The sequence below is a fragment of the Amphibalanus amphitrite genome, unplaced genomic scaffold (genome assembly GCF_019059575.1).
Source record: "Amphibalanus amphitrite isolate SeventyFive unplaced genomic scaffold, NRLGWU_Aamphi_draft 000027F_arrow, whole genome shotgun sequence".
Classification (NCBI taxonomy): Eukaryota; Metazoa; Arthropoda; class Thecostraca; order Balanomorpha; family Balanidae; genus Amphibalanus; species Amphibalanus amphitrite.
In genome coordinates this window covers 1503211-1525822 of record NW_024881523.1, presented here as the reverse complement: position 1 = coordinate 1525822, position 22612 = coordinate 1503211, and the positions used below count along the sequence as shown (strand labels likewise).

At 46.3% G+C, this 22612-nt stretch overlaps 3 protein-coding genes across 4 annotated transcripts in view; 2 read left to right on the top strand and 1 right to left on the bottom strand.

Annotated features, from left to right (window-relative positions):
* Positions 1–12553, bottom strand: part of LOC122364836 (tryptophan 2,3-dioxygenase-like) — a 34249-nt gene extending 21696 nt beyond the window's left edge. For both annotated transcript variants that reach the window (XM_043335599.1, XM_043335609.1), the window contains exons 1-3: positions 12428–12553; positions 6222–6370; positions 3061–3128 (exon numbers count right to left, since the gene is read on the bottom strand). In XM_043335599.1, the coding sequence (XP_043191534.1) occupies positions 3061–3128; positions 6222–6370; positions 12428–12480 (270 nt within the window). In that variant the 5' untranslated portion in view covers positions 12481–12553. The remainder of the gene's footprint in view (positions 1–3060; positions 3129–6221; positions 6371–12427) is intronic.
* A 2044-nt stretch (positions 12554–14597) lies between these two features.
* On the top strand, positions 14598–17043 carry LOC122364750 (salivary glue protein Sgs-3-like). The gene is made up of 3 exons (XM_043335446.1): positions 14598–14728; positions 15227–15380; positions 16063–17043. Exons 1-3 carry the CDS (start codon positions 14632–14634, stop codon positions 16973–16975), a joined length of 1164 nt encoding a protein of 387 aa, XP_043191381.1. The 5' UTR covers positions 14598–14631; the 3' UTR covers positions 16976–17043.
* Positions 17044–18569: 1526 nt separating this feature from the next.
* On the top strand, positions 18570–22597 carry LOC122364062 (small nuclear ribonucleoprotein E-like). Its single transcript, XM_043334115.1, has 3 exons — positions 18570–18806; positions 21936–22104; positions 22302–22597. Exons 1-3 carry the CDS (start codon positions 18759–18761, stop codon positions 22376–22378), a joined length of 294 nt encoding a protein of 97 aa, XP_043190050.1. The 5' UTR covers positions 18570–18758; the 3' UTR covers positions 22379–22597.
* The last annotated feature ends 15 nt before the right edge of the window (positions 22598–22612 follow it).

Genomic DNA, 22612 nt, shown 5'->3' with positions numbered 1-22612 from the left:
TTGAGAGGCTCATATCTCAGCAGTCGCTTGGGCGATTGACTTGCGGTAATTCTTGTAGGGTAGCAGCATCCCTTCTACCCAAAATAGGATACTCTCGATGCATGTGGGTCACCCCCAGTGCACGTGCAAAATACAACAATAAGAGGTGCCAAATTTGTTCCCATTACAGTAACTCGGTAATTACTGGGGCGATTTTGCTGAAATTTGGCATACAGGTAGGCACCCACCAGGCAATGCATTCCCATGTGTTGCGGTTAGGGTGCTACTGCACGTGCGCACGTGCAGGGGGCGTTTCCAGATCTCGAGAACGGCTGGGCCGATTGCGCTCAAATTTGGTACACGGTTGGGGACCAGTTAGTAGGGTGCCGTGCAAAAGTCATTTTGGACCCCGTTTGCACGTGCGCACGTGCAGAATGCCGCTTCCAGATCTCAGGAACGGCTGGGCCGATTGCGTTCAAATTTGGCACACCGCTAGCGACCGGTTAGAAGGGTGCTTTGCGCAAGCCCGTTGGAAGCACCCTCTCGCCCTTCCGCCCGTGCAGGGCTCACTATCTCGCTCGCTCGTTCTTCGCCCAAAAGGCGTTTTACTGGTTTTATTTGTTAGGCATTTATATAAAAAGCTGTAATGGGAGACAAATATCTAAGTGAAATTTTCATCTGCATTCTGCACCTATTATTTAAGTGAAGAATACTCTCACTACAGTTGTATCTAACTATGCAGATGCATGCGGGAAACTAGCTCTCGTAGGCACACAAAGGGAAATACAGAGGTCATCATGCAAGCTCAAACAAAACACTCAGTGGCAGCAGACTCACTTTTTGGGTGGAACAGCAACATGAAAAGAAAACATGTAAACGGTCAGCTAACGCCGAGCATTAAGCAATAACGGTTTACATTGTCTGTAGCCAACAACACAGACGTACATACCTATCATCCTCGGGACAAGGTCACGCGGAAATTTATCTGTTACAATGCCTGTTGGAGGATCATTTTTTCTTAAAGGAAATAGTTCACTTTCACGAAATTATTTTTTTTGCAATGGATTTATGATTTTTTATGTTCAAAATGATCAGCAAAGAAAATAAAACCTATTTATAACAAAAGATTATTTTCTATATTTTGATATAAGAAGAACTTTTCAGTTTCTGTAAGGCACAGGCGATCCAGTATGAAAAGAGCATGGGTTCCGAAAATTCTTCAGAAACTAGAGAAATTATCGCGGCCACCGGCATTTGGGCGATCTGCTGCTGCTGAATGTCCTTATTGATCAGTACGAGAATTTCTCTTGAGTTCTCGTAGATAATTTCACTAGTTTCTGAAGAATTTTCGGGACCCATGCTCTTTTCATACTGGATGCGAATATATGCAAGGCACACATCCTGGGACGAGAAATAGAATATCTTTGCCTAGGGTGATCGTTGGGCTGTAAAAGCTCCTGATTTATGCTCGTCTCAGCCCAAGCTACGGAACTGCTATTCCAGTTCAAAACCCATGTTAAAAAGTGAACTATTTCCTTTAAGTAAATAGACTTTTGCATATTCTCATGATCTTTTCTTGTTTCTAAAATATGTTAGTCATGCTTATATTACATTGAGTTAATTTTTAGTGGAACAATCGAACGAACACATACGGTGTGGTAAAACCCAATATCATTTTGGGACAATAGGTATTTACAGTTTATTTTATTACCCAGATATTGTTTCACTCTCATTCGAGCCGCGAAAGATATCCGATAATTTAAAGGGACCCTCCCACCTTAACATTAGATTTGAGTTGAGATATCCAAAATGGGGTCCCTGGCTCACAATTACCGGTTTCGGCACTCACAACATCGAGAAATGCCTTAAATCGGAAATATTGAATTTCAAAATTGCAGCATTTTGATTCAGAGGGGCTAATGCATAGGTATACCCCTCTGAATGTGTGACGTCAGTGCAGATATCTAACGATTTTTAAATGTTTGACTAAAACGTTTTGTAGCACGCGGTGGTATATGCTGCTTTGCGCGCAACAAATGCCGCACTTTCAAATAAAGTCGCTATAGGAACAGCGGAGATCCCAAAAAGTAAACAAAAGTAAAAGTCTAATATCTTGAAAACCGGTGAATATTTTTCGATGAAATTTGGTAGATATTCGTTTTTGCTCTTTCTGAACCGAGCGACATCACTTTCATGCCAATTCATTTACTTTTTTTAAGGTGGGAGGGTCCCTTAAAAGCGCTATAATTTGAAGGGCTGGAATTCGTGAGTGATTTTCTGTTCTTTTCTCAGGATGAGACAGTAACAAAGATAGAAAGGAAAAATGCACAAAATGAAGATAAAATTGCAGATGACTCGAGGCAGTTTATGCAGAACACTTTGAATATAATACCTACCTTTAATTGATCACTTGGAACGCAGTGCTGCAAGCTTGAATATTTTGTTTTAGCATCGCATAACTTTTATCTTCAGGTGTACATTGTATATCCATGCAAAGTGTTTTCATCGCATCTAATCCAAGCATTAAAACTTTGCATCGTCCAATGTTTCAGCAAAATATGTTCGTCAACAATAGCGACCTTCCAATCACGTTATGCAACTACCAGTGTCCATTACATAAGTGGCCAATGATTATACGGCGCGACAGACTATGCATGACGAAGATATCGAGGACACAAAACAGGTTTCTCTGATTGAGCATCCAGCATTCCGGCACGTCACAGTCAATAGCCGACCAGACACAGTGGCTACAGACATTCCCAGTTCCGCACATTACGTAATGATGCACTTGCAAATGCAGACAATACAACCGTCGCCCGTCTCACGACCCATGTAACCGATGCGGACACAGACAGGCAAGCAATGGATAACGATGCGCCGTTTGGGGCTTGCCTGCCCTGCAAGTCTTCGGCATTCGCGCGAGTTACGGCGAGGATATTTTCATGACAATTTGACTACATTTTTGTTCTGCTTTCGTAATCGAAGTCGATGATCGTTACATAAGTCGTGCCTAAGTGTTGCCCTTCAGCATGATCCGCTGATGTCAGCGTGACTCGCTGGTCTGATGGTGTGATCACTTACCTCTGTCATGAAGAGCTGGCGAACTGAGTCGACTTCATAGATTATTTGTTTGAACCATAGCTCATATGCTGAAAGAAAACATAGTTGTAAGATGAGGGCAGAAAAAAATAATTGCGTAACCGTTACATGCATTTCCGAACAAAACAAGATACGATCCGCGCGTATAAATGTACCTGTATCAGCCACGGTTCATCGCACATTACCTTACCTATGGTTTAACCTTCGCCCGTATTGGTGTTTTGCCAGCCGCGAACGTACCTATATAGTAGGGGAGGGGGAGGGTCCATTGGACCCCCCTTGCCGTTTGGCCCATGATCGAGCTAGAGCTTCGCGGGAAAAAACCGAGCGTGTTGCCCGTCACGAAAGAAAGCCGATGATAGCCAATTTTAAGATCCTAGGTCGTCGGTTGACCTTCCAGGTCACGTCAATGACCCAAAAGTCGGGGAAATCGGGACCAGTTAGAACGTCGTGAAGTGTGGCTGCTATGAGATTTTTCGGGGTGCTGATCACGAATATCGTGTTAGTTTTGATCCACAGATGATGTATTCAAGCAGTTAGGCCAGGTCGGGTCAGGTCAGATCAGATCAACCAGTAGGAGTCCTACCGGGTATTCGTAGTAGGTGTCAACCGCCTCTGGCAGCTTCTTAACATGTTACGAAGGCACCAAAACTACATACTTCGTGAACGTTGAATTGGTTGCTAAATTCAAATTCAGCTCCAAAAACTAGCCTAGAAACATGTAAAACTCGAAAAAGTGGGCAGAGGTCATCAAAGGTCAATGACCTGACCTGACATCCAGGTGACCTTGACACCCATCCTAATGCATCGGACCAACGTCATATCACATGTTTGAACGCTTGAAACCACGAAAAGGCTGCAAAAGCAGGGCTAATGAGATCCGACATACGCCGAATCGCGATTCCGGCCAAACATGGTCTCGAGAAATAGGTCACAGGTCAAAGGTCATTTGGGTCAGGCCCAGGGCATAGTCAGAGTCATAACATTTTCAAGGTAGGCGTAAAATTGATAAACTAGAGGGTGCTGAGAGTTTCGTCACGATCGGCCGCTTTTTACACGAGTTATTCGGAAAACGGAGGGGGGGGGGGGGTCCGTTCGACACCCCATACTCGTACATACGGGCGAGGGTTAACCCGCGCCCGGCTGGGGGTCCTGGATTTCCACGCCCTGCTGGGGGGGGGGGGGTTTGAACACCCCCCCCCCCCCTTCTAACTCGGCTCCTGGGCCACGTAGCGATACGCGGAAGGCGGCGTTCGAAAGAGCGTAAAAAATGATGAGGAAATCACTTCGGTCAATTTTTTGGTCAGGTCAAAGATCAGGTCACCAGAGGTCATTGAAGGCCAAATTTCGCCGATTTCCAGGTCGAATGTCGACATTTTCCAAGAAGCCAACGCATAACTCGGGAACCAATAGAGCTACAGCGCCGCAAAAAAGCGCATTCGATAGCCCTATTAACGCCCTTTCTGAGTAATTCTCTCAGATTTGACCTAACGTCAACGGTTTTGCCTGCAGGGGGCAAAAACTGCAAAAATAGCCGATTTTTTTTCGGAAACAGTTTTCTGCAATAACTTTTGACCCAAGCCTTGTACGAGCTTACTTTTACCGGCATCGTGTTCCTCTCGTCAAGACGCATCGAATGAACTATAACTTGACCTTGAAAGGTCAACTTCAAAATTTGACCTCAGGTCAAGGTCATGACTTGACCGGAAAGGGTCATGTTGCATATCAGTCGATCCGTATCGTCGAGCTGAACACATCTAAGGCGTTTTCATCGCTCTAGCATGCCTCTATCAAAAGTTATTTGCGAAAAAAACTGTTAGATACCATTTGTGACCTAAGATGACCTCAGGGCATAAACAGGGGTCACGGACACCATATTCATGTTCAGTGTGTCTAAACCAGTTGTAATTCAGTGTTTGGGAGTGTTTATAATATCTTTCGTCCAAAGGAGGCGCATTTCAATTTTCTCCCATTGACTTATAATGGGGAGGTCGCAAAATTGACCTGACCTTAGGTCATCGATATCAAAATTCTGAGATATACATTTTGTACATGCTATTGCTCTTAGCAATCGCTGAAAGTTTCAAAGCGATCGGTCACTCGGTGTAGCTATGACAGACATTGAAACTTTTTATGAGGTGAGGTCACTTCAAGTGACCTGGTGACCTGACCTTGAATGACCTTGGTCTGAAATTTTCACAACATGTGTAGAATTGATGTATGATAAGGTGTACCAAAAACGGCGGCGCTCCGCGCCGCCGTTTTTGAGATATTTGCGAAAAACCACAAGGGGGGGGGGGTGTTCAAACACCCCCCCCCCCCCCAGCAGGGCGCGGGTTAAACCTGTGAAAAATAAACGTATTCGGCCTGTGTGAACTGATCTTCGCCACTGCCGGTGATCAGCGGTAACTATGATATTCTGGGACTAACGGTCAATGAGTTGAAACCAACTGCAATGGACACGATGAAAAAGACATGCAATATCGCGTACTGGCTCAACTTGACTTACGCAACTTAATACTGTATGAGCCACTTTTCCTGGTGGTCATGTCATTCGTTTCCGAAGGCTTCTCCATTTTTTTTCTTTTAATTGTGGGAATCGTTTCCCCGCTGCTCACGCACAAGGCGTACACAATAGTTATTTCGCTGCTGGCCTTTTATGTAACATATCACTATATCAGTTTGATTGAGCGGCATTCGAAAGTCATATGCTGGTGCTTGTAATTACAAGCACCAGCACAATTTTTTTAATTAAAAATGACAACTTAAGCACCGGACGACAGGCGCTGTCCTGATGAGACATCACGCCACTGCATTGTATAGTGTATAGTGGAGACTGAACACCCAGGGTGCCGCTATGGGCTCATCACCTAACATGCCACCGCTGACGCATCAATACAACGGCGGCTCATTCATCCGACCTGACCATCAGCAGATAGCAGTCCGTGAGCACACCAACATACACAAAATGCCTGGATTACCAACAGTGACAACAATGAGTCATCGGCACGGATAGGTCCGTTCCGTCGCCTTGAGTGGTCAGCCGCGCCCGGCGCGGCGCCTGGGGGGCCGATGGGCACCGCCCCGGATGATGAAAGCACCGCCCCGTGCTTCTGAGCGCGGCACGTGCCTCTGTCTCTGACCTTGGTGGACGATGATGAACAGGTGCTCGTCGTGAACCACCTCGCCGGCCGCGCCGCTCTTGAGCACCTGCGCCGAGAGGATCTTGTCCAGGTGCAGGTAGGTCCAGTAGTTTTCACCCTTCTCCGTACTGCCTGACGAAGTGCCGTTGCTGAAACAAAAAAAGAACGTGATGAGGACAAGACAGCGAAAGACGACACGGCTTATTTTGTAGCCGGGTGCAGCTGCATCTCAACGAGCATTTGATTCGGTATGTAAGCAGCGGTCAAGGAATTTAGAAATCGTGTTGAGATCATACTGTTGGCCTTTGGCCTTTCAACTGGTCCGAGTTCAGCGCTCCGAGGCACATGCGACAGTAATGACAGTATTGTACAAGATAACAGCAATTGTTTCGCGCAACACCGGGTACCTGATACGACCAAGCACCCAGGATTAATTTCATGCCCTTTCGCCAATATTGTATGATCATTGAATGCAGCAACTTTCACCAAAGACCACTCACGTGGACACACTAAACGAGCGCCGTCAGCAGAGCCATCCCCGACGACAAAAAGGTCTCAACGACGTCTAAAGGAAGAGTCATGTCTCCTGCTTAGCATCATACTCGTACATAATGTTTTCAAGAATATATACTATACAAGAAAAAAACTTCAGTCACATATTAAGTAGGGTGTTATTACAGAACGATGCTGGAAGCAGTCGGTCTGCAAAGCGACAGAGCAGCCCTTTTGAGACATAAGATAATGGTAGCTGTGACGTTCGTCAGCCCCGGTTCCTGATCAACTAATGGCGTCGTGAGCCACGGCTTGACGTCCGGAGTCACGATATCTGTCAGAAAATGGTTAGTCTGTGAGCCACGACTGCGACAAAGCCAAGATATCTTCGCTGCACAAATCTACATATAAGCGCTATTTGATCAGAAAACTGGAGACGAGCGATCACGCCTGGTCAATTCAATGCACTAGAACCAGCGTCATATGTGACGTTTGGGCCAAAAGGAGTCGGGGTTTATTTCACATGCCGAGTCTGCCGGTCCGAGCCTGCCCGGGCGGCCGCGCGGGGCTTCTTGGTGGCGGCGGTGGCGCCGGCCGGGTCTCCGGTTACCGGGGCCCTCCGGTTTCCGCTGGTGTCCGATGACCGGTGGATCCCGTCTCCCACGAACGATCGGCTGCGGTCGGCCGACAGATCCGACCACCGTCAGCGCCATGGCGTCACATGATCCGTGCCGTCGCCACCGGCCACCCGCGGGAACGCCATGGGTGAAGCGATACTGCACCAAAATATTGTTCTTTGGGACTAGCCCAACCTCAGCTTTGGTCACTGAACTGCCCACAAAGCTGCTCCTGGATGGATGAGGGTTATCCCATCTAGGCAACGAGAAAGGGGTGCTCCAGGATAGGAGATTGTCCTACCAGGGTTCTGAGCCCAATAGCAACTCACTGGGCTGTGTGACATCTCACCATGACGTCTAACTGCATATTGTATGACACGCATTGAATGTGTGAACGTGTGATGCAACGCTGTTATTGTGTAAGTAGGTACTTACTTATACTGTATCTGTATGCACCTACTGGAGTAATATGATAATGGTAATTACCATATCTTATTCGTATGGAACTGCTCGAGAACCATTGTGCATTCACAATCAACGCACAGCCACCGTCTTCGTGTAACGAATTGGGAAGAACAGCGGGTCGCCTGGAGGTCTATCCGGAACGCTGGCTAGTTGCCCGTCCACTTCAAGCGACGTAATTGGTCTAAAGGTCGGCAGCGCGCGCCAGGACAGGGTCCTGGCCTGCTTTGACACGGTCCAGGACTCAAGCCCACAGCACTGCACTCGGGGACAGGAGGCCCCCGTTGCGAGCCACAGGCTTTTCGCTATTCGCAGGAAAAGAAGTATTGAACAGTTGGACCGTTAGGAATCATCCATGGATAAGATAAAAGTGTCCTCTGTAATTTTTAGCATCATGATTTCCGTCACTCAATAGTCAATATACTGTTTAGTGTTTAGAGCTTATGCACCTGCGCGAGGTTGTGATCTTTGCGAGCGATACAAAAAAGGCGACGACGAATTTCTAGAAGTGAAAGATCAGGAAATGTCGGATCAACATTATTTATTATTATTTATTATTTATATCTATATTATTAGTTATTATTTATATTATTTATTTATTTATGTTCGGATCTGAGTGTGGTGTTTGTGTTTCCCTGATAAATCTCTTATTATGATTCGCATGATTGCTTATTTATAATAATGATGAGTGGCAAAATAAGCATATGAACAAATAATAATGGCGCTTGACGGCTGCATGTAGGGCCTCATGAATGAAGGTTGAACTAAATAAATGAACACCACATGCCCCGCTGCGAAACGTCATGAGCAGTGGATGCTTGGAACCGCGACGTGAGCTCTCAAACATGGCAATTTTTCATGTTTACATAATTATACTCGTCAAAATTGATGCGAAAATGGTCAATAGCATGCCAAAAAAATGTATGAGTGCTTTTTACCGACTAACAAATGTTTTACACTTATCAAAAACTTTTAAAGGAAATAGTTCACTTTCACGAAATTATTTTTTTTGCAATGGATTTGTGATTTTTTATGTTCAAAATGATCAGCAAAGAAAATAAAACCTTTTTACAGCAAAAGATTATTTTCTATATTTTTGATATAGGAAGAACTTTTCAGTTTCTGTAAGGCACCGCGATCCAGTATGAAAAGAGCATGGGTCCCGAAAATTCTTCAGAACTAGAGAAATTATCGCGGCCACCGGCATTTGGGCGATCTGCTCGTGCTTTTGTTACTGGAGCGCCTCACTGGAGCGAATTTCTCTAGAGTTCTCGTAGATAATTTCTCTAGTTTCTGAAGAATTTTCGGGACCCATGCTCGTTTCATACTGGATGCGAATATATGCAAGGCACACATCCTCAACGCAAGACACATTTTTCGGGACGAGAAATAGAATATCTTTGCCTAGGGTGATCGTTGGGCTGTAAAAGCTCCTGATTTATGCTCGTCTCAGCCCAAGCTACGGAACTGCTATTCCAGTTCAAAACCCATGTTAAAATGTGAACTATTTCCTTTAAGCCACATGACGGCCTGAAACTTCACCTTCACAGACATTCTGACGCGGCAAAGCTAATCTAGTCAGTTTCATCGCTTGAGCAAGCGGACGAGCATTGGCCGCTGATGATAGCCAGAGACAATATACTTTTACGGCGTTTATGTGCTAGACTATTAACGTTGTTACATAAACTGTTCATTTATTTAAACACAGCAAAATCGTTATCTATATCTAAAATAATCATAAAACGAGGAATCGTCGTACACGTCGCATTTATCCACGTTGAGCGGGATAGCGGCTGTGCTGCATTTTTTTCGGATTCGGATTTGGTCTGTGCCGAGCGGCAGCGCTGAGACAGCTCGTGCACGCTGAGACAGCTCGTGCACGCTGAGACAGATGGGGCACGCTGAGGCAGCTCGTGCATGTTGAGACAGCTGGTGCTGACGGTCTCCGGTCGGGACCGTGCGTCACCCGCGCGCCTGTCTCGCCGACGTCAACGATGAAGGGGAGAGGGAGTGAGGGGAGGGTATAGGCATCGGTATCACCATACGAACCTCGACACCGTCAGACACCTCAACACCGTCAGCCGATATCCACATAACATAACAAAAATATCGTGTCTGCACTGCAACTTTCCAAGCAGCATTCACAGCGCCAGATCTGTGTGAATGGGTGGCATAATTTGCGTCTTGCTGGCTGGAAGGGAACTGGGAGCCTGTGTGCTTTGGAAAATCAGAACAGCAGCAATGGCTTTGATGGGGTAAAACAGCAAGTTTTACCCAATAATGAGGTAAAACAGCAAGTTTTACCCCATTAAGGTTCACACTCGGGTAGGCATGTACAAGTCATTATAAATTGTTGTCATTTTAGTTGTCATGGATTTAAATGGAGCCTCTCAATTATCGAACCGTCATCCAGGTTATAGCAATTTCAGGAATATTTTGGTACCTAATATCATGGCAGGATGAGGGTCAGAAGGTCAGATAAAATGAGATAACAATCTTATGTCATATAATTTAAATAAAAGAGCGTAATTTTCATCAAAGATACAATTCCATAAAAAGATTGCCATTTTCATAAGCAATTAGGTACAGTTTTGTCTGGTAACGATAAGTACGCGGACAGAACCCGTTTCCGGAATAGCCATCCAAAAAGACACATTCTTATGGGTATATCAGTGTCGAACGACTATGAGTGGGCCGTCCTTACTCACGAGCCACGAGCCAAGCGCATGTTCAGCAGCATGCTGCAAGTTTCCCGACTGTGCAGGTGCACTGCACTCCCGAGAATTAATCCTTCCCAAAGAAGCTTATCTTTTGTTCCGCGAGATAATGATCCTGACGCTATTTCTGGAAAGTGTCATGGGGCAATGTTTCGTTTCTTTATGAAAAGTTTATGTAACTCTGACTCTCCGTCTCATGTAGAAGATAAGAAACGCCGAATTTCAAACAAATAAAAACCACACCCTGACATTTAACAGCGATTACGTCTTACGATTACGATGCTCTATCTGATTCCTCATTCCAGTGCTGTTGTGAAATAGGTCATTTGTTGACCCTATCTGGGTCATATAACGGATGTTGACAATATTTAGTCAGTACCACAAATAAATAAGAAAGAAAATGCGCATTCCCAAGAGAGCTGCACCCTATATTCAGCCTGGACTAATGCGCATCATCCCATCATATCGGCCGTATACCCGAGACTGGTGATTGAGATTCGGTACAGCGCACGCTGTCAACCTACGCCACATACGGAGGGCGGTGTCAATGTCGTGCACACACGTGCGAGACGTAGCACCTGGCGTACGGGCGGGGGGGGAGGGTGATGATATGTCGCCACCCTGCCGAGTGCCGAGGAGTGCCGGTAGCACCTGTCACTCGGGGCCCTATATCGACCCTGCGAGGGTGCCGGTAAACCATAAACGGCAGCCTCGGTAAGACCACGGTAAGACCAACTTAGATCGTCTGTAGACTGTAGAGTGTAGAGCCTTGGTCTGTAGCGTAATCCGCTCTTATAGGATAAATACTAAAGCAGTCAACTTATGCATATGGAATGTGATGTTACCGCATGCTACGTTAAGTATGACGGAGCAGGAGGACTATATCTACAAAAGCAGCTTAGCCATGCGCTGCGCAGCCCTCGGCGAATAATAAAATTGTTCCATGAAACTAGCGGCACCGGAAAGTAAACGATACGCAGAAGGTAAACATTCGGCCACAGAATCGGCATATTTACGTGTTCGGTATAAGTGATGCAAATTGTTGCCCACATCGCGTATAAATTTAGACCAGGCTGGATCGATGATATGCCTGAGAGGCTGACTTCCGAGCTAGCCTGACTCAGAATTGATAATGCGTAGCATTGACAGTCACGAATGGAAAGGTATGATGCTATTATTAGCTTTGCGTTTTAGGACGTACGGACTTTAAGTCCATCGAAGTCCTAACAGCACTAGGATGCAGCGCCCCTTCCAATCCCGTAAATGTTTGCAACTGTGCCTCTTCATTCATTAAATGGACGCGGGTTTCATTAGGCTGCCAGGTAAACATCATATTGATATATTGACTGTTGACATGATAGCAAATGAGCGGAAGAAAAAGTGTCAAAGAAACATCACTATAAGGAACCGGCTTTTGCATGAATATCTTACAATGCCCGATACATGATGTCATTGTGGACGATGATTCTTGATTCGGCGCACGAATGCCACAAATACGTGTGGCACTCAGAAAATCCTAGAAGCCGGTTTGATGAGAAGTGAAACATCCGGCAGAGTGAGACAACAACAGACGGTCTGTTGAGGGTGAGACAAAAGTTCGGTGAGACAGGATCAACCGGCCTAGTGAGACACCTATGACCCTCCGGTGAGACATGATGGACGGTGTGCTGAGGCACTATCGGCCGGTCTGGTGAGGTCTTAGTGAGACAATAGCCGGATCTGATGAGGCATGTTGCTGGTCTGTAGAGGCACTGCAGCAGCCGCCAGCCGGTCCTGGTGAGACGATTAGCTCGAGCCGTCCAGGAAGTGTCGGAGCCCAGACTATGTTTGTTACCCATGTGGTCCCACGAGCTCAAAAACAGTCTGAACTTCCCGCAACTCGTTCACGACTGCACCCACTCTCCAAGAGCAGACCTACCTGGCTGCTGCCTTGCCGGCCTTGCAGACGCCGTTGCCCATGGGGCACGCCATGGCGACAGTCCTCGCTTCACGTCTGGTCACTGGCAGATGAGACCCAGACCCGCTCGGCACCCACTGCTGACTGCGCTCGGCCCGTCTGCGGTCAGTGGCGAGACCTCTGCCAGACCGGCCGCCGCGCGGAGAGGGCGGCCCCCGGCCCCGGCGGCCGCTACAGTGGCGCCGCGCGGCGGCCGCGGCTGGAAACACCAGCAGCCGGCGGTGGCACTCAGGGGCCCGCGGGCCGGGCGGCCCCGTCTGATCTCGGGCCACTCAGGCCAGCCGTCACCGCCGCCGGCTGCTGGCAAGGAGCCCGTGCCCTCGTGAGCCGATTGCGTCAGCCACAGCTGCTTGGTCTTATGTCACGAAACAGGAAGTTACGTGAGTTACGAGTAAGACACGGCAGTCGCTACCGTCGTCCTTCGCTGAACGGCAAACGCTGTACCTAATGTCGGCAACCGGGGATATTAACGTACAGTTCGAATTGTTTCGGTGATAGACAGTTTGCAATCATATCCCTCCGTTCAGTGTTATTTGCACAGCAGTGCGTAGCTCACGATCTAGCCTATGTACCTACTATGTAGACTTTCAAGTAAATCAGTAAACGATCAAATAATTTTAGGACTCGAGTCGCAAAGAGGCATATCTCCTTTAGCCAACGAATTAGTTATGCTGGGTGGGTGACGGGGAGAGCCGGAACTGGTTTGTTTGTTTTGTTGGGCTAGGCCCTTTCGGTCCTTAAACTCATTTCAGACCATTGCAGCGCCGTGACGATGATAGGAATTAGGGGGAGACATTGGTCTGGGCACTCAGCAACATTAGTGAGTCGCCGGGGCTGAGTCCGTCCAGATGACAGGCCGACCAGCCCCCCAAGCACTCACTGCACCCGGCTACGGGTATGCTCCCTTAGGAGCTGCGGTGCACTCCAATGGGAGCCGCCCGCATGGGATAAACTGTTGCCTGTCCTGCCCGGACCAAAGGTTGCGGCGTGGAGGAAAAGGATTTGACTGTCTTGATGATGGAAAGAGTGGAGGATGGAAACGACGGAACGGGTGAATATCCGGAATTCTGAAAACTCTATAAGGATTGCTGATCGTAAAGCACTCCAACGTAACGTTATTTTCGCAGTGCTAGTGCTATCAAATCGCAAGCACTCCGTCTCACCAAGCCGGGTGTTTACATAACAAAGTTCCAACCACTGGCGGATCCGGGGGGGGGGGGCAGGGGCTAAAGCCCCCCCATTCAAAACTCGACAGGGGCGGCAATATAAATTAGCCCCCCCCCCCCCCAATGCACCGGCATTGGTCATTAAAATGATTGATGGCTGGCAAGTTCCAGCCTTCTGCCTTCGATAGCGAAGTTCCTTTAGAAATTCCTTTCCGCTGTTAAGCTGGTAGCGATTTGACAGCTGTTTCAATAACCTTATACCTATCGATTGAAGTGTGAAGTTATCAAACTTGCTCTGGCAGCCTGACCTGACATGACCCGGCAATTTTTCATTCACGGAATATGCGCAACAAATTTTGAAAGAACACTCACTGAGTTTGCGTGGAAAAACTTGTTGTGAACATTGTTGTCGAAAATCTGAACTGACCTGACCTGAAGCAACAAGTTTGCTCGTCGTCTAGAAATATTGTTTTAGGTCAAAAGGTCATCATTAGTGTAACTCTGGGCCACTATGTTGAAAGCGATTTTGAATCATCCATCCGGGATCGAGAAAAGCGGCCCGCAACTGTTCAGATGATATGCATCCGTAGCTCATTAGTGCAAGAATGAGAGCAAATTCACGTCAATGGCCACTGCTACTGTTCAGTTACGACTAAATTACATTTCCTTGAAATTTTCGGATCGTCACTGAATGACTGTTTAATTTTTTGTTTGATGACTTGAGCCTGAGGCATTTTGCACCCAATCGACAGCCTGGCTGAAACTATTGAATGATGACCATGACCCTTGTCGTTTAGCAGAACATTATGAAACCAGTTATGCTGAGTGAGTGCGGTCTGCGATTTCGGTCGCAGCTGTGTCACACAGTGACGTTACCTCGGGCCGCCTCGGGTGGGTGCGGAGGGGGCGGCGGATCTCAGTGACATTTCGGTGACCCTGAGAGCGCGGTGCACGTCAGTCCGACAGAGTCCGAGCGCTTCGGCTGTCCGAACGAAACCAATGGACTCGCGCCGGGGAGACGGGCCGCTGCTGCTGCTGCTGCTCCCGCTACTGGTGGTGCTGCTGGTGCCGCTGCCACTGCCGCTACTAGCTCAGGGTAAGAATTTTTGTAGCCTATATACATGAAACCGCATTTTGACACATATTCATCAAAATGTCTGTCAAAATGGCAAAATGTTGTAAGCTGAATACATCCGGAGACTGACAGAAGTGGCTGGTGTGACTCTGACCACCAAACCTTAGGGTGGTTGATTGCTTTTAATTCAGTTTGTTTATTTTATCGTTAGAAGAGTAGGATGCGCCCGTTTGGCTATGTGCGCATGCTATATTTTTGATAATAAATATACCCGATCCTATTAGGAAATTTGGAATCAAATGTGAGATGGTAGCAGGTTACGGTGTCGGCGCAATAAACCCCGCTCAGTAGGCTAGGTACCGGCTTTTGCTGCGTCAATTCGTCTATTCGAAAGTTGTCTTCCTAAATTGAAAACAATAATATTAATGATTTTAGGTTTAGGCAACACCAGACACGTCGGGATGTTTCACTGTAATCCAAATAAAAGATAAGTCATCGACTCATTTGTTTTTATTTCAGAGAGCACAGAAGCTTGTCCAGATCTCTTGCTCAAGGACCAGCCAGTTGGCATTCTGCTTTTGGTAAACCAAAGTTTAAATATTGCTGACAAGTGCAAAGAATATCAATGCATTAGAAATGCATCTACCGGCAAGCTACAAATAACAATAAACACGTAAGTATTTATGCATATAACGAACAGGCAAAATATGACTTCTACGTATCATGGTCTATACACTATTTCGATGTAGGTAACAAGCTAGTCCCCAAGAGTAAGATATGCTGTATGAGAATCAAGTAGTTGACGGAGCAGACCATCATCAATACATTTTAAATGCCCCAGCGAAATATAATAAGCATTTTCTGTGGATAATAAAAGGCACTTTTCAACGGACGCTTCACTTACCAGTGAAGAAAGAGTGATGCAATATGAAACGTTTTATGTTGCTTCGACAAATTGTTCACAAGTCACACTCACAACACAACGTTACTAAAAATCGTAGTCGTTCAAAATACACAAATCGCTGCATCGTCCAAGCGCTCGGATCGATCGTTAGTCTTTTAAAATAGCAATTTGTCTATGCATCGTATAGCGCTTCATATTGCCTATTTCTTTCTTTACTAGTACCTAAATGAAGCTTTCCTTAAAAAGTGCCTTTTATTATCCACAAAAATGCATTCTAAATATCTTATTATGTATAGGTATTGATGGGTGTCACCGTTCATAGCCGCATGCTACTAAACTGTGTAACCTCAGCGGCACAGGTTATTTGCATTCAGGGTCGTTTGCCTGGTTGCATAGATCTCATTTGTCCCAAATACTGCGCAATGCGAATGAGCTCTTGTGGTGTCGACAGGTGCGATACGTTCCTGGACAGACCGCTCCCGGAGCGCTGCCGACCCGACTTCTCCCTGCGCTTCCCCGCCTGCTGTCTGCGGCCCAAGTGCCGCCGCAGACGGAGGCTGAGGACGGTGACGCCCCGGCTTCAACCGACTGGTGCAGCGACAGGACGGGGCACGAGACGAGACAGTTCACCTGCCTCAGCAAACCAGACAGAAACAAAACGATCAACAAGTGGAGCACCTGAAGTTACCAAGGCGACGTCTGATCTTGCCAGCACCGGGGTCACGTCGACCCAGAAGCCGCCCACAACACAGCGACCACAGCAAAGTCAGCTGACGTCAACGCTGCGGCCGACACCAGCGCAGTCGACACCGAAGCCAACAACAGCTTCACTTACAGCATCGCAACCTACTGTGCCGCCAACAACATCGTCAACAACAGAGCGACCACCAGTATTGCCGTCAACATCACGGTCAACAGAATCACCGGTGACCACGCCGCCACCAACGCCAGCGCAGAGAACACCACCTGTACCGAGAGACAACATCATTCTGTCAACCGTTCGGCCACGACAAACGACAACTACCCGGAGACCTCGCGTGTTCGATCCCGGTAGCTTACCCTTCGTAGGATATCTCCCGCCACCCATCGTGTTCGAAAGTGCGCTCAGCACGTCTCCCAAGAGCAACAGATCGAGGAGCGTTCGGACGTTTGTCGTTCAGTACGCCACGCCACGACCGCTGCCGTCCCCGGCATCGAGAGGTAGTGCGCGGCGTGGGACGCGCACGTTCGTTGTCTCTGTGAGACCGTCCATGGGGCGTCAGGTTTTCCCGTCCGCGAGACGCCGACGAAGGCGAGTGAGCCGACCCCTCACCGCTACTGGCCGCTGGCTCTTTCAGGCAATGCTTACGCCATTTACCAACTAGTCCGACAGATGGATATACCTATGCTAGTGGATGTAACAATAAATGAAAACTTTCTCTGAAATTCAATAGAGCGTTTATAAAAATGTCATTTAACACACTATAAATGCAGAAAAGCGTGTTTGTATCAATGAAAATGTCTACATATAACTTATCATAAAACGGCTTACCGATACCGGGTAGCGTATAGCGGAAGATAAAACTTATGACACTTCGTGGCGGTGTGTCTTCGGATGAATGACTTCGTACTCTAGACATACTAAGCTCTTCCGAATTATGAATTGTTGTGCTCTGAAACAGCTTCATCATTTACGTCATGTTTGTTCGTGCATTCGGAACTTGTGATGCCCAACTATCCAATGGACTCGTACCGGGCTGGCTCGCACCATTCATTTGACAGCTTTCATCAGGAACGATTACCTAAATCATCCGTAAAATAACGAAAATTACGTGATATATTAACAAATATTAGTCTTAATTGTTACAACTTCCTTCAAACGTGCCGCAGAATTAGAAAAAAAAATAGTGCAGTATTAACCCGCGCACCGACGAGGGTCTGCGCCAACTTCGCACCGACGGGGGGGGGGGGGGCGGATGACCGCCCCCCCTGAGATCTCGAGAACGAAGCAAGATAGCGACAAGCGGTAAACGGCATCGGATACGCACGGACAAGGTCTACAATTTTTACCTAGGTCATTTTCAGGTCAGGGCAAAGATGACGTCAGAGGGGTCGAAAAAGTCAAAATGGCGGCGCTAGATATGGAGAGAGTTTTTCTCGAATAACTTTCGAATTAGTCAAGGTAGGAACAAACTAAGGGCATCATCGTGACCCCCTCGTCAATCCGCATCGAATGATATATATGTTGACCTCGAAAGGTCAAGGTCAAAGGTTGACCTAAGGTCACGTGACCTCGAGGTCATCATGTATATCATTTGATGCGTATTGACGAGCTGAACACAATGAGACCATCCGCGCGGCTGCATCTTGTTCCTGTACGGAGTTATTGGCCAAAAACCTTTGGTGACCTTTGATGACGTCACATGACCTTACAGCTGCCCAACAGCAAAACAGACCTCAAGGTAGTGAAGGTTGATCGTATATGAAGTCATGTATGGTATATGGGGCCATTCCGACCCGTTTTAGTGGTAAAAACAGGGAGTTGATTGTCGCGAAATTGGTCGCGAAATTGACCTGACCTTTGGTCACCGATATCAAAATTCCGAGATATACAAATTGTAGCTACTAATGACCTTATAACAGCCTGTGACTTTCAAAGGCCTCCGACATCTACTGTAGCTCTGGCACGGTGACAAAGTTGCAAAAATGTGACTTGAGGTTGGGTCATTCAAAGTGACCTGGTGACCTGACCTTAAAAGTTAGGAGATTCAAACTCGCACACCATGTGTGAAATTGATGAGGGAATAGTCGTACCAAATTTCGCGGCGCTACGCGCCGCGGTTTTCCTGCTATCCGCGAAAACCTCAGGGGAGGCGGATATCCGCCCCCCCCCGTCGGTGCGCGGGTTAAATACTGCAGTTTATTAGCGTTTCTTTTCTAGATAACCTTGGCGAACGTTTAAAGTGGCGTATACGGCGCGGCATTTCGTCGAAAAAGTACCGGCCGCGCGCGAGAGGGAAGCAACACGTTGTCAGCGGTTGAATTCATAAAACAATAATCGTAAAAGTTTCAAGTGGGCATCCATATATAACAATTGCTTATTTTTACACAGTTGCCCAGTGCCATTTTCGTCTAGTTTGACTTTCATTGTAGTATTTTCAATTCAAGATGGCGTACAGAGGTCAGAAGGTTCAGAAGGTTATGGTTCAGCCGATTGTATCCTTTTATGGCATATTCGCTGTTGTCTGGCTAATTGTTTTTTTGTGAAACTATAAAAATGTGTGGTATGCTCTTCCTGTGGCTTCCTGTGGTAGTGTGTTAGACGAAGAGTGCCTTCTTAACTCCGCAATTTCAATTTATGTGCACAGGACTGAACAGTGGTTTGATGTGTTGTGGGAGGGGGGGGGGGGGTACCTACGTTTCATTATTATTTTAAAAGTGATCATCACACCTTAACATAAGGTTTTAGTTTAGATAGCCAAATTGAGATCCCTGGCTAACAATCACTGGTTTCGGCACTCACAACATTGAGAAATGCCTCAAACTCAAAATATTTAATTCCCAAGTTGCAGCACTTGATTCAGAGCCCAGAGGGGCAAATGCATTTGAATGCCCCCCTCTGACTGTGACCTCAGTACAGATCTAGATATTTTTAGATATTATACTTTAACGTAGAAGATTAAAAAATCACTTAAAAAATATAAACCCTGGTAAAGATGAGGTAGCTTATGCTGCTTTGTGTGCAACATCTGTCACACTTTAAAGATACCAAATCATTGCTAAAAAATGATGTCATAGGGACAGCAGAGGCTCCATAAATATACAAAATTAAATGTAATATCTCAAAAACCTGTAAATATTTTTTTGTTGAAATTTGGTTGATATTCATTTTTTCTCTTTCTGAACCACGATACATCACCTGTATGCCAATTCATTCGCTTTTTTTAAAGTGGTAACTGGTAGGGTCCCCTTTAAGCTCCATACCATCCTCAGATTTTGATTCTTTATGCCCTGCTGTACAGTAGAACACTAATGTCCTTGTGAAGTTTGTTGAGTTTTATTGTTTTATTTTATAGGTTGGAAGAGGCACATCTATATTACTATTTGTGGTGACGTAGTTTCTGTCTATTACGAAGGTCGCGACATGGTGCTACGTAGCGCGGGTTACAGGTCACACCGTTGCACCTACCGCGCTGAAGTTTGCGCAACTCATAGAACAAGGATGGACAACGTGCCTTTGATGGGTCTCAGCTCGATCGGATCGATAGCGAGCGCGTGGCGCGTGCCCAAAAAGTGCAAATTCGCGTCATAGACTTTACATGTATTAATCGGCTGGCAAAAACGGGCGAAAACAGCCAAATTTGCCCGACACGGGTCCGGTCCCGGTGCAATATCTCGGTAACCGTGGGCTCGAACGGTACGGGGAAAACAGCATCGTGTAGAGAATCGAACGGGCTATCGAATGGTGTGCGGTGCAGGGGTTGGCACGCGCCACGTGCACCGGGGAGGACACTTTCTTTTGAAAAATGGACGTTTTGGACGGATTTTGGAATTTATATTAATTTCAGGTGATCGTCAGACGGAATGAGTTGAAACAGCGCCTATTAGCAATAAAAATGTACCGTCCCTCATGGAAAAATTGTGAAAAGCTAATTGATCAAAATAAGGTGGAATAAATCGCTAAAGAAAATGGCATTTGTCCATAATGTGGCAATAAATAATTACACGGATTTTGCTGCTTAACCTAACCTAATACGTTTGACAATTGAAAATACTATCATTGGAAAGAGCATTTAATTCTCTCCAAGATCCAATTATCACGTTTGCATGACAAACAACAGTATTCTTAAAAAATATAAATGTTTCAAACCTCTGCCAAACCATTTTTAGCGAAAATTATCTACGGCTTCCATTTGTCATAAAACTATGCACCAAACTTATAAAACACATTTTACAGGTTCACTGAACTATTGACAGGTTCTGAAGTAGAAAGCATGCTTATCAGACACGGGCACCTCGATCCGATGGATATTTTTTTCCAAACCAAATCGTTTAGCCATCAAAAAGCAATCGACCGACAATGGATAGATAACCCAACCGACACAAGAACCACCAAACACCCGCCGATCGTAAATACCCCCTTTTCGCGTTGCGGAGCACGCGGGTCACCCTAGTCATTCACCTATTTTGGGTGCTGTGGCTCTGCTGCCCTGCTGGAAAGGCCTAATAAAGAGCTTTATGTGCTTCCATGGCCTTAAGATCCATGAGGGGATCAGCTAAATATTCTTTAAGTTCTTAGCACAGATATTGTCATGGATGTGACTTCAGGCAAAGCATAAGCATGGGCTGTGATTTTGCTGTTGGTGAAACTGGCCTGACTACCTACCTGCATATATAATCTAAGTTATGAAATTCCATTGGGGTAGGAGGCGCTAAATAGTATTTGGTTGAATTGGATGCTTTACTGGATATTTCATTAGACATTGTGCATTTTGTTGTCTGTACCTTAAATTGCTGGTTCCTTCCTGCTCATTTCAGACTAATTTCTCATTTGAATAGTGTTAAGTGTGTGAATAGTGAACTTCACTTCATTAGGACAGCAGAGTTGGTAAGCTGTGCACAGCAACCAGGAAGTCCCTGGTCAGATATGTTTCCCTGAATCTTAAGTGTAGCTGTAGCAGCATATCATGAAGCATGGTTGAATCTTTTAGGGCAGGTTTTAGATTTATTTTATTTAACAAATGAGCAAGCTCTTAGCAAAACTAATAGCACTTAGAATGTTGAAACTATTGATATGCTGCTCAGCTGTCAAAGACATTTGCTGCAATTATTTTGATTTTTTTTTCTACAAATCTTAGCTTCAATATCTGAATTGATAGATTGATGGAGGCAAATGCCACACTCAGAACATCCTGTTGTTTTGACCCCACCTCTGCTATTCGATTGTGCAACTGTGGCTGGTCAATATTATTAGGATCAAACTTCGAAGTTGAGCAGCCAAAACGGTGGGTCCCGCTCAGCTGAGTTAATTTAACTGACTTTGGCTGTTCCATCTAACCACAGACCATCCCCTTCAGGAGTGTCATATTATAGATCGCTGGAGCAGGAAGTGGAACCCTGGGCCCTGGCTCTCCGCCGGCGATGTCTATTCATCAAATGAGATACAGGGTGAATCTTTACTGCTGCGCAAAAATAGAAAAACAGGCCCTTTGCAGGATAAAAATTAGCATACCCTATGTAGTGTATGTTGTTCAAAGTGTTTATCGTCTGTTGTTTTTTAGCATGAGCATGATTTTTATATCTTTGTGATTTTGTACAAGATGAATCCTTAACTACTCGATGCAGAACTTGATCTTTAGGTACCTTCAGAACCGAAGCAGGGTGTCCGTATGGCTGTACGAGAATGTCAACATGAGGATCGAGGGCCACATTATCGGATTCGATGAGTACATGAATCTGGTGCTCGAGGAGTCCGAGGAAGTCAACGAGAAGCACAAGACCCGCAGGCAGATCGGTATGTAACTACCAGTGTGCTGGCCTCTGGATGGAGACAGTGCCATGGAGCCACAGTCTAATAATTCAATGTATTAGCCCACAGTTGTTGCTTTTCAGCTTTTACGTGTCCAGGTTACTCGTCCGTGACAACCATAAAATGGATGGCTACCAAGCAATGAACTCAACTAAGCTGTAACGCATATGCCTCCCTTTCAGGTCGGATTCTGCTCAAGGGCGACAACATCACCCTTATCCAGCAGGTGGACGGCGACTCGGCCAGCGCCGCCACGTAGAGGTCGCCCGCCCGCACCGTTATCGTGTCATTGTGTGCCGCCGTCGTGTGCATCATCAGTCATGAGCGCAGCCCGGCTGAAGGAGGAGATGGCCGGGAACGACTGCCCAAGTGGGTACGCCCGCTACCACACTCCAGACTCATTTTGTGAGGTCCATCGCCATCATGTCGTGTCATTTTCCGGCACGGTTTGCTGGTTCCAATAAATGATCACAGCTTACACAGTCCGAAGGGC